The 16,576-nt window shown below is 43.7% G+C and overlaps 1 protein-coding gene across 1 annotated transcript in view; it reads right to left on the minus strand.

The window, feature by feature from the left end:
- Positions 1 to 602: 602 nt before the first annotated feature.
- The window catches only part of LOC140425847 (MAM and LDL-receptor class A domain-containing protein 1-like), a 659,308-nt gene continuing 643,334 nt past the window's right edge, over positions 603 to 16,576 (minus strand). Inside the window, exons 41-42 of the mRNA XM_072510232.1 lie at positions 3,998 to 4,063; positions 603 to 845 (exon numbers count right to left, since the gene is read on the minus strand). Of these exons, the coding sequence (XP_072366333.1) occupies positions 783 to 845; positions 3,998 to 4,063 (129 nt within the window). The 3' untranslated portion in view covers positions 603 to 782. The remainder of the gene's footprint in view (positions 846 to 3,997; positions 4,064 to 16,576) is intronic.

The raw sequence follows: 16,576 nt of genomic DNA on the forward strand, positions 1-16,576 counted from the left end.
GTAGTGGGTAGAGTGCATTCTGATAATAATGAGTACAAGATTGTCCGAGTAGATCATAAAATGGGCAGAAGGATTTAAAAGACAATGTAAAATAGGTGAATTGTGAGTCTGTGAATTGACTATCAGTTTCGAAAAAGACCAGATACACGTGAGGTTGGTGCCAAGGAGATGTTGACAGCCCAATGGGGCACATTAAGCAACAATGTGATCTGACACATTGCAGTAAACAGAGAAATATGCTGGTTTGGCAAAATTGCTATCCAATCGGCTTCACCTTGAATACATTTAACTATATATTTTTTCAGAACAGTGTCATTTGACAGATTTATATTACTCTAGTCTCTATCTTAATGATGTCTTCCATATGTACTACAGCACATGGAACTCTTTGCTCACATTAAACGTGACATCAATTCAATTTATGATCAGCAAGGGAAACCTTTAAATTCAAGATAATTAAATAGTTATAATTTCAACTGCATAGATGTGCACAAACACAATGTCCTTACTTAATGATTTCAAATAGAGAAGTTTGCCAAAATTTTGCACAACGTAGAAAAGTTTACAAAAACTTTCACTTATTTATTCAGAATAAGCATTCATATGGTTGTTGTCACAAAGGTTTTTTTATTTGCAGTATGAATCATATAAACAGTTTTGAACATCAGAATCACTGAGTTGATTTAACTCGGAGATTCACAATTTAATAGGCAAGTATTATGTTTCCAGAATTCTTTTGATTACATTTGCAAAATTCCTTCTGTTGATGCCTCCCTGTTCCCTCATTTATCTTCATACAGGGGGTTGGAAAAGGAAGTGGGTACATTTGATACATTGGAAAATGCCTGTAAAAATTAACAAGAAATGTCAAACTTACTACCTAGAAACAATTTTCTTGCATTATCTTCCAGCCTGAACGAATGTAGGGACACGTACAATATGTTATACCCAAAATCTGTATTACATAGAACATAGAATTTACAGTGCAGAAGGAGGCCATTCGGCCCATCGAGTTTGCACCCACCCTTGGAAAGAGCACCCCACTTAAGCCCCACATCTCCACCCTATTCCCATCACCCAGTAACCCCACCTAACCTTTTTGGACACGAAGGGCAATTTAGCATGGCCAATCCACCTAACCTGCACATCTTTGGATTGTGGGAGGAAACCGGAGCACCCGAAGGAAACACCACAGGCACAGGGAGAAAGTGCAAACTCTGCACTGACAGTCACCCAGCAGGGAATCGAACCTGGGACTCTGGGGCTGTGAAGCAACTGTGCTAACCACTATGCTAATGTGCTGCCATGCTTTTCTTTCATGATCTTCCCATCATTTGTTGCAACCTTGGTATTGTTTTTGACCCTGAGGTGGTCTACTAACCACATAGTCATGCTATCATTAAGACTACCTATTTCAGAGCAGCACGGTGGCACAATGGGTTAGCACTGCGGCCTCATGGCGCCGAGGTCCCAGGTTCGATCCTGGCTCTGGGTCACTGTCATGTGCAGTTTGCACATTCTCCCCGTGTTTGCGTGGGTTTCGCCCCCACAACCCAGAAGATGTGCAACTAGGTGGATTGGCTAAATTCTCCTTAATTGGAAATAAATGAATTGGGTACTCTAAATTTTAAAAAAAAGACTGCCTATTTTCACATCCGTAACGCCACCTGATTTTACCCATGTCATAACTCATTTTCTCTACACTTAATTATTCTCCTCCATTTTACCTTCTGTAAATTGACATTCATTTAAAATTTTGCTGGGCGTGATCCAACTTGCACACATTTAACCACTACCCATGACCTTACTGACTGTGACTGGCTCTTTGTCAAGCAACGTCTAGACTTTAAAGTTCTCATCCTTGTTTTCAAATCTCTCCATGGCATCATCTTGTCCACCTCCGTAATCCTCTCCAGCCCCAAATCTCTCTGAGGTATATAAACTCATCTCATTCTGGACTTTTCAGCACCCTGACTTTAACCACTCCACACATGGGAAGATTTGTTAATGGAGTTAATGACAGCAAATGAACCAAGGGAGAAACATATCGACAATAGTGACTATAATATAATATGCTTTAATCACAATGGTGGAGAATGACCTAAGTATGGTGAAAACTAGCTTACTAGATGAGTGAGAAGCTGATTTGGAGGGACTGAGAATATAAAATGGGTAACAATACTGGGCGAACAATGATGTAGAACAACAGTGGGAATGATGTTCAGCTGTCTGCCGGGAAAATATAATATTCTTTCAGAAGAAAAGAACAAACTAAACAGCAGTGGGAATCCAGGGTTGAATAAAGACGTAGGGAACAGCTGAGGCACATATTAAGAACACAAAAGCAGCTGGTGGAGGATGGGGCCTCGCTAGAGGGGATTAAGGGGGAATGGGAGGAGGAGCTAGGGGGTGAAATGGAGGAGGGGGTGTGGTGTGAGGCCTTACAGAGGGTGAATGCCACATCGTCGTGTGCGAGGCTCGGGCTCATACAACTGAATGTGGCGTATTGGGCGCACTTAAGGAGGGCAAGGATGAGTCAGAAAGAGGGGGTAGAAGATAGAATCATAGCAAGGTTATGGCACAGAAGGAAAGCATTTGGCCCATCTTGTCCATGTCAGCCTGAGGACACCCAGATGCTCTTTCTAATCCCACCTTCCTGCACCCAGTACATAGCCCTGTAGCTTAGAACACTTAAGGTGCAGATCCAGGTACTTTTAAAAAAGTGTTTAGGGTTTCTGCCTCCACCACCAACCTGGGCAGCGAATTCCAGACTCCCACTACGCTCTGGGTAAAAAAGTTCTTCCTCATGTCCCCTCTACACCTTCATGACCCAGATGGGTTTTAATGGCTTTGGAGCCATCATTCGACTTTTTTATTCCAGAATTCAAATTTCACCATCTGCCATGGTGGGATTTTGACCCAGGTCCCTGGTGCATTACTCTGAATCTCTGGATTACTAGTCCATTAACAATACCACTACTCCGCCACCTCCCCATAAAGATAGCGAGATAACAGAAATATTAAGTATTTTGTTTTGGTATTTCCAGGAAGATAGAACAGTTAGACATGACACGTGATGAGGAGAGTAATTAAATAAGTGTATTAAAAATAATATAGAAGGATGTACTGAATAAACTAAACAAACTCAAAGAGGATAACACACCTGGCCCAGGTGGATTTCATCCGTATTTTAAATGTATCTAAGAAAGAGATAGCAGAGCCATTTCTACAAATATTTGATATTTCATTATGAAAGTATAGTGCCTGAGGGCTGACACATAGCTAACATAATTCCTATATTTAAGGAGAGGAACAAAACATATCCAGGGAATTCTAGACCAGGCAGCTTAATGTCAGAGGAAGAAAAATAATGTGATCCTTACTAAAGGAGAGAATAAAAGAATATCTAGAAATGAAAAATATAATAATGAATGGTCAGTATGGGTTCCTGACCAAGCCTTTTTGAATTTTTTTGAAGGGGCAATAGAGAGACTTCAATGATAATGCAATGGATGTGGTTTATCTGGATTTTCAAAAGACTTTCAATGTAGGGTCCATTTATCATGAATAAGGTCAGAGAATGTGGAGTTCGAGGACAAGTGGCAGAATGGGTTGCTGGCTGGCTTCCAGACAGAAGCAGAAAAAGTGGTGTTTTCAGATTTTGCATTTTCTAATGCGTTCACTTTGTCATAACTCATTTATTACTGAAGGAATCAGTATCATCAACCTTTGCATACATATGCGCGAATCTTCCCAGCGTCATGGAGATGGGTTTGGAGGTGGGAGGATGGATAGGCCGGGAAAATGGCCATAAAACTGCCATTTCCCAGGCAGTCTCATATATATATATATTTATATTTCTTTCATAACAGCTTATTCAACACAATTATTTATCTTTATAATTGTTCCACAGTCTAGTAATGAGGAAAATGATGAAATGGTTTATTTACCCTAACTGAGCAAGACCATTTTTATCAATAGCTGAATCTGACCTTACCTTATACGAAGTGTGCCAGGGGTAAACACTGATAGCCGGACTAGTCAAAAGGTCCTCCACTGCAAACTGAAATAGAAAACACAGCAGAATGGTACAGCTTTGGCAAACAGTCAGTTCCATTACATGGTTTCACACTGAGCACTGTCAGGAAAACAAACACCACAGAACAACACGACTAATCACAAGTTTATTGAATATAACTGGACCAATCCCGGGATACCATTCATGCAGAAAGAAACATTTGTCTTGTGAACTTAACAAGTCTCAACTAAGACTTTTTTTTTTCCATGGACCCTGCCAGTTATAATTAGGGTTATTTGTATCCTGAAGATTTTGATTAAATGTAATGATGAATAGATTTTATTTTGTTAGCCTCATACAAGCCAGTGGCATTTAAAGAGCATGTTTTATCTTCAGGGACCCTGCTTTTCCTTTCAATTTTCTCCTTTCTTCTCCTGAAAGCGCAGGTACTTGTTCAGCTGTGCTTCCACGGGCAGCTATGGCCCTCTGTGAATACTTTTTACATAAAAGCCTAGATAGTGATTGCTAGCTACTTATTGAGCACAGATGGCACCAATGCAAATTTTCACCCTGTCCTCCCAAAACATCGGTACCTCCTTACATTCGAGCAGGGGTTTACTGAATAGTGATCAGAAACTGGAGTCAAGAGTCACAGTAAGGACCCATTGTGGAACCTCAAATGCACATATGCAGCCAAAGCAAATATTAAACCCCATACAGGCAGCCTATACTCACTATGAGCGTCTTTCATTTTAATTCAAGCCTTTGCAAAGAACCACTATTGATTTAAACAAAAACCGTGGTTGGAAACATTACATATTATAAATATTGAATTTAGTTGGCATAATGAGCAGGAGAATTGCCTTGATGAGGAATGAAGCCAACACTGTGAAGCGGAATCAATATAAACAGCTGAAATGATAGTCACTGGATTAATAATCTATCTGCTGACACTCATTTAACTTCCTTACATAGTCAATGATAACATCGCACTGAGGGCAGACATACCAACATTTGACATTTTAACAAAGCCGACAGCCCATTTAAAATAGAATGGCTATCAATTTTAATGAAGAGGAATTTCACCTGTAAACACTAATTACTTTAAAATAGCACACAGAGGATCTTTGTACCAGCCCAGGTCTTGCTGCATAGGGACAGGGACTGCTTCAGTGACCTAAGAGTTGCAAATGGCACTGAGCATCTTGCAGTACCATCAGCAAACATCCCCATTCTGACCTTCTGATGGAGGGAAGGTCATTGATGAAGAATTGAAGGTGGTTGGGCCTTGGACACTCCCCTGCGGAATTCCTGCACTGATGACCTGGAGCTGAGATGATTGACCTCCAACCACCACAAAGCATTGCTTTCTGCTAAGTGTGGATCCAACCAGTGTAGAAATTACCCCCCGATTCCCTTTGACTTCAGTTTTGCTAGAGTTCCTTGATGCCAAATGCTGCCTTGATGTTAAGGTTAGGCACTCTCACCTCAGCTCTGGTATTCAGCTCTCTTGTTCCCGTTTAGACTAAAGCTGCAATGAAGTCAGGAGCTGAATGGCCCTAGCAGACCCCAAACTGAGCATTAATAAGCAGGTTACTGCTGAGTAAGTGCCACTTAATAGCATCATTGATGACACTTTCTGTCACTTGCAAATGATCAAGAGGAGACTGTCATAATATACACCAGCATATGGTGCAGGTACACACACACTGATGGACACACAGCAAGACCAATCAACACACACAACACCGCAGCCAATCACCAGTTGGAGCACACTCACTATAAAGACAGGGGGCATCAGAGTTCCCGCTCATTCGGAATGCAGCCTCGTACAAGGACAGAGCTTACAGCTTACAGCACAGGTCCTCACCATGTGCTGAGTGCATAGACTGGTTCGGACAGGCATAGGTCTTTAGTTTAATCCAACATCGTGTTAACCCACAGTGAAAGTATGTTCAACAGTTTTTAACTGAATAAAATTGTGTTGCACTATTTTAAGTGTTGGTGGCCTGTATGTGTTCCATGGATCCAGAGCACCCAACACATCAGAGACTGATGAAGCTGAATGGATTTATCCTCCTTTTTGCAAACAGGATATGCCTTGACAATTTTTCAAATTGCTGGGTGTCCTGGATGCCAGTGTTGTATTGGTACTGGAAGTTTGGCTAGGAGCATAGAAAGTTCTGGAGCACAGGTTTTCAATACTATTGTCAGTTGCCTTTGCATTATCCAATGTCTTCAGCCGTTGTTGCTATCATGTGGAGTGAATTGAATTGGCTAAAGACTGGGATCTGTGATGCTGTGATGGATCATCCACCCAGCCGCCCTGGCTGAAGATAGTTCCAAATGCTTCGGCCTTGTCTTTTGCACTGATGTGCTGCACTCCCTAATCCATGAGGAAGAAGATATTTGGGGAGCCTCCTCCTCCAGTTAATTTGTTTAAATGTCCACCATTCATGACTGGATATGGCAGGTCAGCGAGCTTTGATTTGATCTGGTGGCTGTGGGGTCCTGTCTATCCCAATGCTGGGTCCCTCGATTGGGCACTCATTTCCTCTGAAGGAAGGGCTCTGGGGGAAGCCTCTGGCAATCCTGACAGGCTTTTCTGGGTGTCCTTTAAGAGGCATGGGAAATCCATGCCAGAGAGAGAGATTCCTTGAGCCACCACTGAATCACCCTGCACTCAGAAATAATTACCTTTAAGTGGCTCATTAGTTAGCCTAATGAGCCAGAGGGTGGGATTGTTAGCACATTCCCACCGCTGACCTAATGGGATTCAGTTTCCTCACTGGTGGGAATGGGATTTACGGCCTCTCCCATGATAATGTGGCCCTCCCGCAACTTTGCCCACTTCAATGGGTTCCATTAAATCCAACCATCCATCTCCTTTCGTGGCTTGGTGTTATATTTTACTTTATAAGGTTCCTGTGACGTACCTCGGGGCATTTATTATGTTAAATGTGGTGTATAAATTTATGTTGTTGTTGATGAAGAAGGTGACAACGATGATGATATCATTGCTGTGACAGAATGAGGAGATGCTGAAGTTCGAGAGTAGAAGACCTTGGAACTGATACCTGCTGGTTTTTTTTCTGATTGCCCTTCTTATAAAAGCGAGCCAAGAGTTCGAGCTCTCCCTATTGGAGGAGGTCCGGCATCCTCTTCCCCAATCGGCCACCCCATATACGTCCCCTCCCCCTTCTCCCTCCACTGGTCTTGTGGCGCCGTGTTCTTCCCTCTGGGTCAGAAGCTCAAGGTTCATATCCCATGTCTGGACTTGTTGGCCACAGAAGAATCTATCATGAAGCTGATAATCAGCTCGGGAATCATTCCACCACCTCCCCACTAATTCTCAAAAGTAAAAACAAAAGTGATGTTTTGTTATGCTCTTGACGTAGCATAAGCTGCTTCCTTGATGTGCACTCTGACAAAGGAAGGTTCAGACTTGGAGATAGCTTTAACACGTTTGTTAAATTATTAACAATTCTCCTACTTGGATTCGACTCTACTGTTAATCCTGCTATAGCTACTCAGACTGACGAACCAGTCTGCTATAATCCACGTGGTGGATGTGATGTTTAATCAACCCTGTGTCTGTACTCATTGAGTGTCTCCACTGGAAAGAGACTGAGCATGTGTGATGTGTCCTTTTATATGGGTTGGTGTAATGCCCTCCTGTGGTAGTGTCACCTCTGTGTGTATCGTGACTGCCCATTGCTCGTGTCCTATCTTACTGACCTATTGGTTGACTGTGTGTCATGTCTCTGGTGCTTCCTCTAGTGTCTAACTAGGTGTAGTGTATGTACATTAACCCTTTGTGTACTTACAGTGATGTATATCACCACATCCCCTCTTTTTTCATGTTACATATTTTCTGTACAGTGTTAAAGAAAATTGAACAAACTAGGTAGATGAGTGATGCTATGAACAAGTTATCATGACTGCACAATAGAACACAAGACCAAATGACAGTTGCGATGACTTTGAGGATAAGACAATACAAAATAAATGTTATGAGTCCAAAGTGCATGAATGTATATGGTCTGGTATAGAAGTGTCAATGGTGACGTTGTCATTCCCTTGTGAACGCCGTTAGTGTCCTAGTGTTTGGTCATCAGGAGGTGTTCAAGTGTTCAAATCACTTCAGTGACTGATTTGGAGTCTGTTGCTTTTTTTTCCCCGATGCTTATGGGAGCAATTCTTGATGGCATCTGTCCTGAAAACCATGTTGCCTGTTGGTAGTGTAGCAAACGTGAATTGGTAAGATGCATCGACCTGCCATGGTATGTCATTGTACTGAGCTGAGCAGGAACAGTGTCCCTCATTTGCAGAGTTGTATCATGTCATACCAGTCGTTGTTCCAGTGGCGTTCTGTTTGTCATGCTTGTTGTCGACGCTGTTGCCTTTGGTACGCTTCTTGCTATTGTCTTTGATGTTGTTGTTTTGTTGGTTGGTTTTGTTGTCGTGTTTGCTGCGCAAAGGACCACACTCTGTGTATAATACGAGTCCTTCACACAGTTACTCGTGTCAGCGTCCTGTGTGGCATCTGCTGTTTCCTTGAGCGTGCCGTCACTGAGTTTGTGGCGCTCCCCGTCTGGAGTCATGTCCGGCTTACGTGAATCAGCTTTGGCTTCTTGATGCTCCCCGTCCGGAGTCATTTCAGGTTCACTTGCATCTTCTGAGGTCTCTTGATCCTCCACGTCCGGAGTCATTTCAGGTTCACTTGAATCTTCTGAAGTTTCGTGATGCTCCTCGTCTGGAGTCAAAACAGTCAGGAATGCATTTGCTTGTGGAGAGGCTCGAGCGAATGAGGTTTGAAGTAACGTGGTGTCACCGGAGTCACCAGTAGTCTCACTGTGATTGTCGAGTGCCTCTGTACATTCTAGCTGAGGTCTGTCACGGTGCACATCTGGTATGGCAAGTGGGATGCCATCGTCACTTGTCGCACATACAGTGGGTAGAGCCTCAGTGTCTTCTTATCGTTCACTTGAGCTGGGTAGACTGTCAGAATCTTCTTCTGGTGGCTCAAACAATCTGGGTGGACTGCCAGAGTCGCTTTGGTGTACACTTGAGCGTGGTAGACTGTCATAGTCTTCTTGCTGTTCACTAGAGCGTGGTAGACTGCCATAGTCTTCTTGCTGTGCAGTTGACCGTGGCAGACTGTCATAGTCTTTCTGTTGTTCACTTGAGTGTGGCAGACTTGCATTGTCTGCTGCTTGTTGCTCAGAGGAGGTTGCTAGACCCTCATGGTCTTGTTCATGCAAGGACTGCGCTCTGGAGTATGCGTTCCTTCCATCGTGGAGTCTGTCCACGAGCTCGCTGTGGAGGCTTGTGTCACTCCCTCTGTGGAGTCTTGTGTCAAATCCCAAATTTCTTTACCCGTCAGTCTGGCCTCAATAAAAGTCGAGATGGATTTGCAGGTACAGCATTAGTTATTTTATTTAGCTTGCAAGCTTGATTCATTTCACAGAGGCATAAGACACATCCAGTCTCCTACACCCCGGAAAGCGAATGAACAAAGAGACAAAGGGATCTCTGCAAATCAATTCAAATGGTATCAAGTTTCACATACACGATTCCCATAGGTCATCCTATACCCCTCCTGACCTAGTCAGACATTCTGATTGGCTCACTTCCAATCCCTTCCTCTGGCCCCTATTACCCAGCATCCTTTTCTCCTCCTTTGGTGGGCACATCTCTTCCTTGCTTTGCCATGCGGTCTGAAATCCTTTGTCTGTGAACTCATCAGAATGAGACTGGCCTATCTCTATATTACAGTAACTAATATCTCTAAAGTAACTATTTTATATCACATTCGTCATTCCCTCCTTTTATCATTTCATGATAACCGAACTATCCAATCCATAGCTACGGTTCCTCATCTAAAAAGATCTGTCACTGCATTTCCAATTCCTGGCGTAGCCCCCCTTCATCTGCTGCACCCTCATGGATTTTGACAGCTAAGATTTTAGGGACGTTGATCTGTTCCAGTGTAACCCGCATTCTACCCATCACACATTTAAGGATGGCTGGGCCCACAAAGATGCAGCCGATAGCCACCATTAAATACATGACCATATTTATCAACCAGTCCTTCCAACCTCCAAATCCCCAGTTACCCCAAGCGCCAGGATCCTGCATTCCGTCCAGGTGATCCCGTATGTGATCCATAAATTTAGTGATGTTAGCGGTCAAGTCCTGAACTCCCATGATATACTTGCCCTGCACTATGGCGCATACCCCACCCTCACGGGCCAGAAGATAGTCAAGAGTATACCGGTTCTGCATTGCAAACAACCGTAGCTGAGACAATTCCTTGGTTATTGCCCCGAGGGCTCCCAAGGTTTCATTTCCCAAGATGGTAAGGCCACAAATAAAATAATTCCTATTGCTGACAGCCAAGGAACCCCCCACACCTCCCAGTTTATCTAGCTTCGAAACGCCCATTCGGGCCGCCTAGCAATGCGGAAAGCCCTCGTCCCAACAGTGATATGAGAGACATTCCCCCAGCCACAAAGGAGCTGGAGGCCGGCGTTCAATGGAACGCAAGTGGTGTTCTAACAAACGCATTGGCCAGACGCCTGGGTGATATGGCACCTCCTGTCCGTACAGGTGGGGAACAGACATGTTATATTCGTTTCCACCTCTACCAGCAAACAGCCGTATCCTTCACTGCTGGAACAATTCTCGTACGACCAGGAATCCCTATTGGGAGTGAAGTGGCTAGGTATATATGCCCTCCACCGTTGCAGCCTATCATACTGTGAATGGGAATTATCCCGAGGAAGGGGAAGGCAAATAGCCGGTGGTGCTGAACCCGGATCGTAAAGAAGAGTGACTTGCTCGGGCGGTGGCTCGGAACGCTGACAATGAACCACCGTTTGGGGAGTGCCCCAAAGCGGTGAAACAGAAAATAACCTAGACATCGCTGCGGGGTTCGGGTAGCAGACAACCCGTCCGTGGCCATACAAGCGGTGGTAAATCTGGTAGAAGTGATTCATACTACCCAGATTTTCCTCAGTTTGGCCTTTAACTAAATTAAGTGTATCTCCCGGTAACCTACGTTCTAGCTGTACTTCCCTTCTCACACGCCCCGTCCTGTCTCTCGTCCCTCTCTCTCTCTCTCACAATCTCTTCCTACGCTCTCCTGACGGTCTGATGTTACCTTTAATCGCACCAATCTTAACACATCCAAAATCAAATTTACATGTACTCCAAAAACAAGGCAATGTCCATATAATGTTCCCTTCCCATCGCTGGGACCGGTGCAATTGCTTCATGACTCCTGATTTCTCCTTAACTTTGACGACCTTCCATGAGTCGATACCATGTCTTCGTATATGGGGGCAGCGAAGAACATCACCTTTGCATAACTGAACTGTCCTTGTAGCTTGGTTGGGGTTACAAATGTAGATAATATTTCCCTTTTCTATGTCCGTCGCCAATAACACTCCAAGCGAGGTGAGGCCAAATATCACACAGACGGTGCGTAGCCACCCCATCATGCTCCACACCTGTAAAATAGTACTGGGGAAGGGAGGCAGGTTAATCTGTCCAAGAAAATGAGGCCCGTTATCAGAACTCAACTGAGCTGGTCTACTGTACCGGGGAATGATTTCCCGCATCAGAACTTTAACCACAGTAGGAGCTTTATTATCGGTAGTCGGATACGCCTCAACCCATCTACTGAACACATCCACAATAACCAAAGCATATTTATAATATTGACACCTTTCCAATTCAATGTAATCCATTTGGAGCGTCTCAAAGGGACCACTGGGCAACGGGGTTTGCCCCATCCCACAAGGGATACCTTTTTCGGTGTTATATTGCTGACAAATCAAACACCGATTACTGATACTCTGGGCCAACCCCTGCATTTTAGGGTGCCACCAAGTGTCCAGCAACAAATCACTAGTCCCCCGAGCCCCACAATGAGTTGCAAAGTGTACACATTCAGTGACCCATAAAGCCAGTACATCAGACATACAAGTCTGATGTGCTGGCGTGGTCCATAAAGAGGAAACAGAATCATATGTACAACCTAACCGTTTCCACATTTGTTTATCACTCTCAGGAGCAGCCTCCTGTAACCTTATGACGTCTTGGATGGTTGGCATTGACTTGTCAGAAGCAGACATATTTATAGTAGATTGTTTAGTCTGACTTAACATTTTAGGCACCATCACTTGCTGAATTTGCGCGGCTGTCCGCGCTGCACAATCTGCTTGTTCATTACCAACGTCAACTGGGGTCTTACCATTTGTGTGGGCAGCGCATTTAATAATGGAAATCTGCGCGGGCATAAGAAGGGCCTGCAGTAGGTCATTAACTAAACCCCGGTGGGATATTTGACCACACATAATCATGTCAGGTTGTTCTGACGAAATGTCACTCAAATCGTCCCTTATTGTGGTAGTTTCCTGAATCAAGGCTAAACAGTCGTGGCCAGGTGCGTCTTCATGGACAGGGGGACCACTAAGTAAATAGGCTGGATTGATAGTGGTACAGTGTTTAAATGTCAGACGTGGATTGTTCAAAAGGTATATCTCATACCTATTCTGACGAGCTGCGGTAAGATGCTGAGTCTGCAGTTGCCTCAGTAGTGCGATGACCGAGTGGGAGCTATACACCGTAATATCCTGTTGGAGGGTGAGAGCATGTAACGGCTATGCGATGGCATTGATTGAACGTAAATCCTGTACTAATCGGTACTGGTCTGGTTTGCCTGGTTTAGGCACAGCAAGTATGGGGGTGTTACATTCTGATTGGCAAGGGACCAAAATACCCTGTTGCAACAGCTCTTGAATTAATTTGTCTATGGACGGAGCAGCTTGGGATTTCAGGGGGTATTGCCGAATGGAAGGTAGCTTTACATGATCCTTAATCGTTACCTTTATAGGTGTAACATTTGTCTTTCCCACTTGTGATGGGTATTTCGCCCAGACTTGTGGATTGACATATTCCAAAACATCATGTCCCCAGTGATGCTGCAGTCGAGTGTTAATTGTTTCAGGGACCTCAAAATATTTTATGGCAGTGCCGTCCGGCATGACTTGAAGTGTGTACTCTGTTGGATCCGAATGATCCACTGCCCTCCTTACCATTTGCCCCAGATCCCTGGCATGGTACTGGTCGTGGACCTGACGTGTAATATGAGGGCTTACCGAAGCTGACTGTGGCCATAAATGTGGTGATATTGTAACAAAATCGGCTGTACCTTCTTTTCCCGTGACTGTGGCTGTAACCTTGACTGGCCATTCGGTCCCAATTAATGGCCGGTATTTGTCCTCCAACTCCCTGTTTTGTCCGGTTCTGCCATAGGCCAGGGTAACGTGATGCAGTGAATATTCAATGTCTAACGTCCACCACTGGGGGTGATAGAAATATAGCACTGTTGTCTCATCCTCCATGATTGGACCGTTACCCCTTCGTCTCCGTACTCTAGCTGTAGCTGGAAGATACACAGTAAATCTCGGGCCAACAAATTACAGTCCAATCCAGTAGTCACTACAAACTGATGATCTGCAGACTTATTCTCGTAAGTGACTGTCACAGGTTCAGAAATAGGATACTCACACACCTGTCCTTAGAACCCCGACAATTGCTGCGTGTGGTCGGATAATGGTAGTCGAAGTTCTGATTGCACAGAAGACATGGCAGCTCCAGTGTCGTTTACAAATGAGTGATGTTAATCTCCTATCTGCAGAGCGATAATAGGTTCCCTGTCCGATTGGAGAGTCCTTATGACTAAATTAGCAATCAATCCTGTGTTGGGAAAGGGTTTGCCTGGGAGAAGTCAGTGTATCTTGTCTGTCCTCCCCTTGGTGGGTACCCCCTCCTTTGGGTCTGGTAGTCTCCTTCTGCTGCCTGTCTTTTAAAGGGGCATTCCTGTTGCCAGTGATCTGCACGGCCGCAATTAAAACATGCATTGTTCCCTCTATATCTGCCCCGTCCTCTTCTCCCATTAGACAAATGGCCCCTCAGAGGGGGCGGCAGTTGTAAAGCTGTTGGTGCATACGGTGGGCCATAAAAAGGAGCTGAGGGTCCCTTTGGGTGGGTTTGATATCCTCCCCCTCGCTGATCCACCCACCCAAAGTCACAATATTGGGGCTTCTGCTGGTAAACTACCATTTCTGCCGCTTGTTGGGGTCGCAGATCATCCTTTTTCATTACTTACTCAGTCTTAACCTTTGTAACTGAGCCTCCTTCCTGGCCTATACCCTCCTTCCAATAAAATCTGACTGCCCTTGCCATCTGGGAAGGGTCGCTCTCTGTCCAATTCATGTTATTACATTTCACAGCAGTAGCCACAGAAGGTGGTAGGCAATGCATTAACATAGCACAATATTGAGGGGAATTCTGACCATTTTGATCTGGCAAGTCGCCTGACTGCCCACGGTAGATTTCATTAAAACGCTCCAGAAATTCCTCTGGCTCTTCAGTCTTCTTAGGTTTTAGGTCTAAGATAGCAGAAATATTTATGGGCTTTTGAAATGTGCTATTCAACGCATTCAGGATCTGTGTCTGTCTATCGTCGTCTAACGCATGGGCTTGCTGAAGTGCGGCGTGGCTAGCATAATTCAGGTGATTGGTATCTTCCTAATCGGCAACTGTCTCCGAGTCTCACCAGGGGGCACTCTAGCTATTTCCTCTGGTTCTTCCAAGACTTCGACGTCCCTCCCTGTCACTAGAGGGAGTTCTTTCTCTTCAAAATCATCTGTTGCAGCTCCCTTTGTTCTGAAATTTGCGGTTTCCCCTTGGTTTGGAGGGATTTATGTGGTATGCTTAATTGTTTCTGGTTAGGATCAAGCCCTTCTCTTGCTGTCCGAGATCTGGTCCTAGAGCTAACTGGGCTTGCGGAACAGAGCTCCTCTTACTCTACTGATCGTGAAGATGGTAAATCGGAACCCGCACTATCATCCAAAAGGGCTGGAGTTACTGGCATGATTGGAATCTGGGGAGCAGTGACTGGATATAAATTATTATACTCTGGTGGTTCTGGAATTAGTGCAGACAATGCTACAGGTGCAGTCAAAACTTTTACTGACATTTTTAAATTATTGAATTAATCATTTCCTGTCAATTCAAGGCCAGCCATTGAACTACGTAGCTCATCTTTTGTTTGACCCGAGACTTTCCTGTCTCTACTTGCGCGTTTTTTTTTGGTAAAACGATTGAAAAGGTTCTAACAGTGTTCTTTTAAAACTTAAAAATGTTTGAAAATTCAAATTGAATTACTGCAACTTGCAAGCTTAGATCTGATCTCAACTCAGAACTAAATTTACGATTTGCTTAACACAACTTGTATAACATTTACAACTTAATTAATTCTTTATCTTAACAATCTTTCTTTTAGCAAGTTTTTCTTACATTCACAAAAATGTTGGCAAAGTCAACTATCATCTCCAGATTTACACTTTTTAAAATGATGTCAGTGATCTTCTTTAAGTTTCTATTAATTCACAAATAAAATGAGATAAACATTATTTCAAGTAAGTAAAACTTAAGATTCTGGCAATTTCAATCAATTGCTTTCGAAAATAATAACTTTTATCAAAGAGGTGGAGAAACCCACTGGTTTCCTTTAATTAATTCAAAACGTAACTTTGCTGGAGTTCACTGACTCAAAGGAAAGGTATCCGATTACACTACAGGCTGCTGCTGTTATCTCAAGGCCTGAGTGAGAAGCAATGTCTGTCGTCTTTAACTTTGGCTGCTGCTGTTAACTCTTTGAGAGACTTCTGCTTCAACCAATATGCAGCATCCAGCTTTCAAGACAGGATGTTCTTGTCTTGAAATTTATCCAAGCAATTCCCCACAATCTCAACTAGTCCTCAGAACTGCATTTTTCGCCACTACAGTCCAAGGGTACAATTTTTTTTTTAGCTTAATCAACTATAGATTTAAAACACTCACACATGGAATTGAATCATCTTCAGATTTAAAAACACTTATACTGGACTGAACCTTCACTACTGAAGTCCCATCAGCCATAAAAACACTTATACTGGACTGAACCTTCACTACTGAAGCCCTAAAAACACTTAGACTGGACTGAACCTTCACTACTGAAGTCCCATCAGCCCTAAAAAGACTTATACTTGGAATTGAATCATCATTTTAGATGTCCCATCAACCCAAAACCTAACCCAAGCCGAATGAATAATATGAAATCCCATCAATTAAATTTCTAATCTCCAGACTGACCTTTGATTTCGTCGAGATGATCTTTCCGTACCAACCACGAGTGACCAGACTAATCAGACGATAAGAAGAGGGGAAAAATCAATGCGCGGTCATTTTCCAGCTGTACATTGTGGGCCCTTTTTCCCCATCCTCCTGTTCATAATCAGTCTAATTCTGATTTCGCAGTTGGTCAGAACAGTCTTGAGAAATCCCGGGTTTTCGGCACCAATTGTCAAATCCCAAATTTCTTTACCCGTCAGTCTGGCCTCAATAAAAGTCGAGATGGATTTGCAGGTACAGCATTAGTTATTTTATTTAGCTTGCAAGCTTGATTCATTTCACAGAGGCATAAGACACATCCAGTCTCCT

The sequence above is a fragment of the Scyliorhinus torazame genome, chromosome 6 (assembly GCF_047496885.1).
Source record: "Scyliorhinus torazame isolate Kashiwa2021f chromosome 6, sScyTor2.1, whole genome shotgun sequence".
Lineage (NCBI taxonomy): Eukaryota > Metazoa > Chordata > Chondrichthyes > Carcharhiniformes > Scyliorhinidae > Scyliorhinus > Scyliorhinus torazame.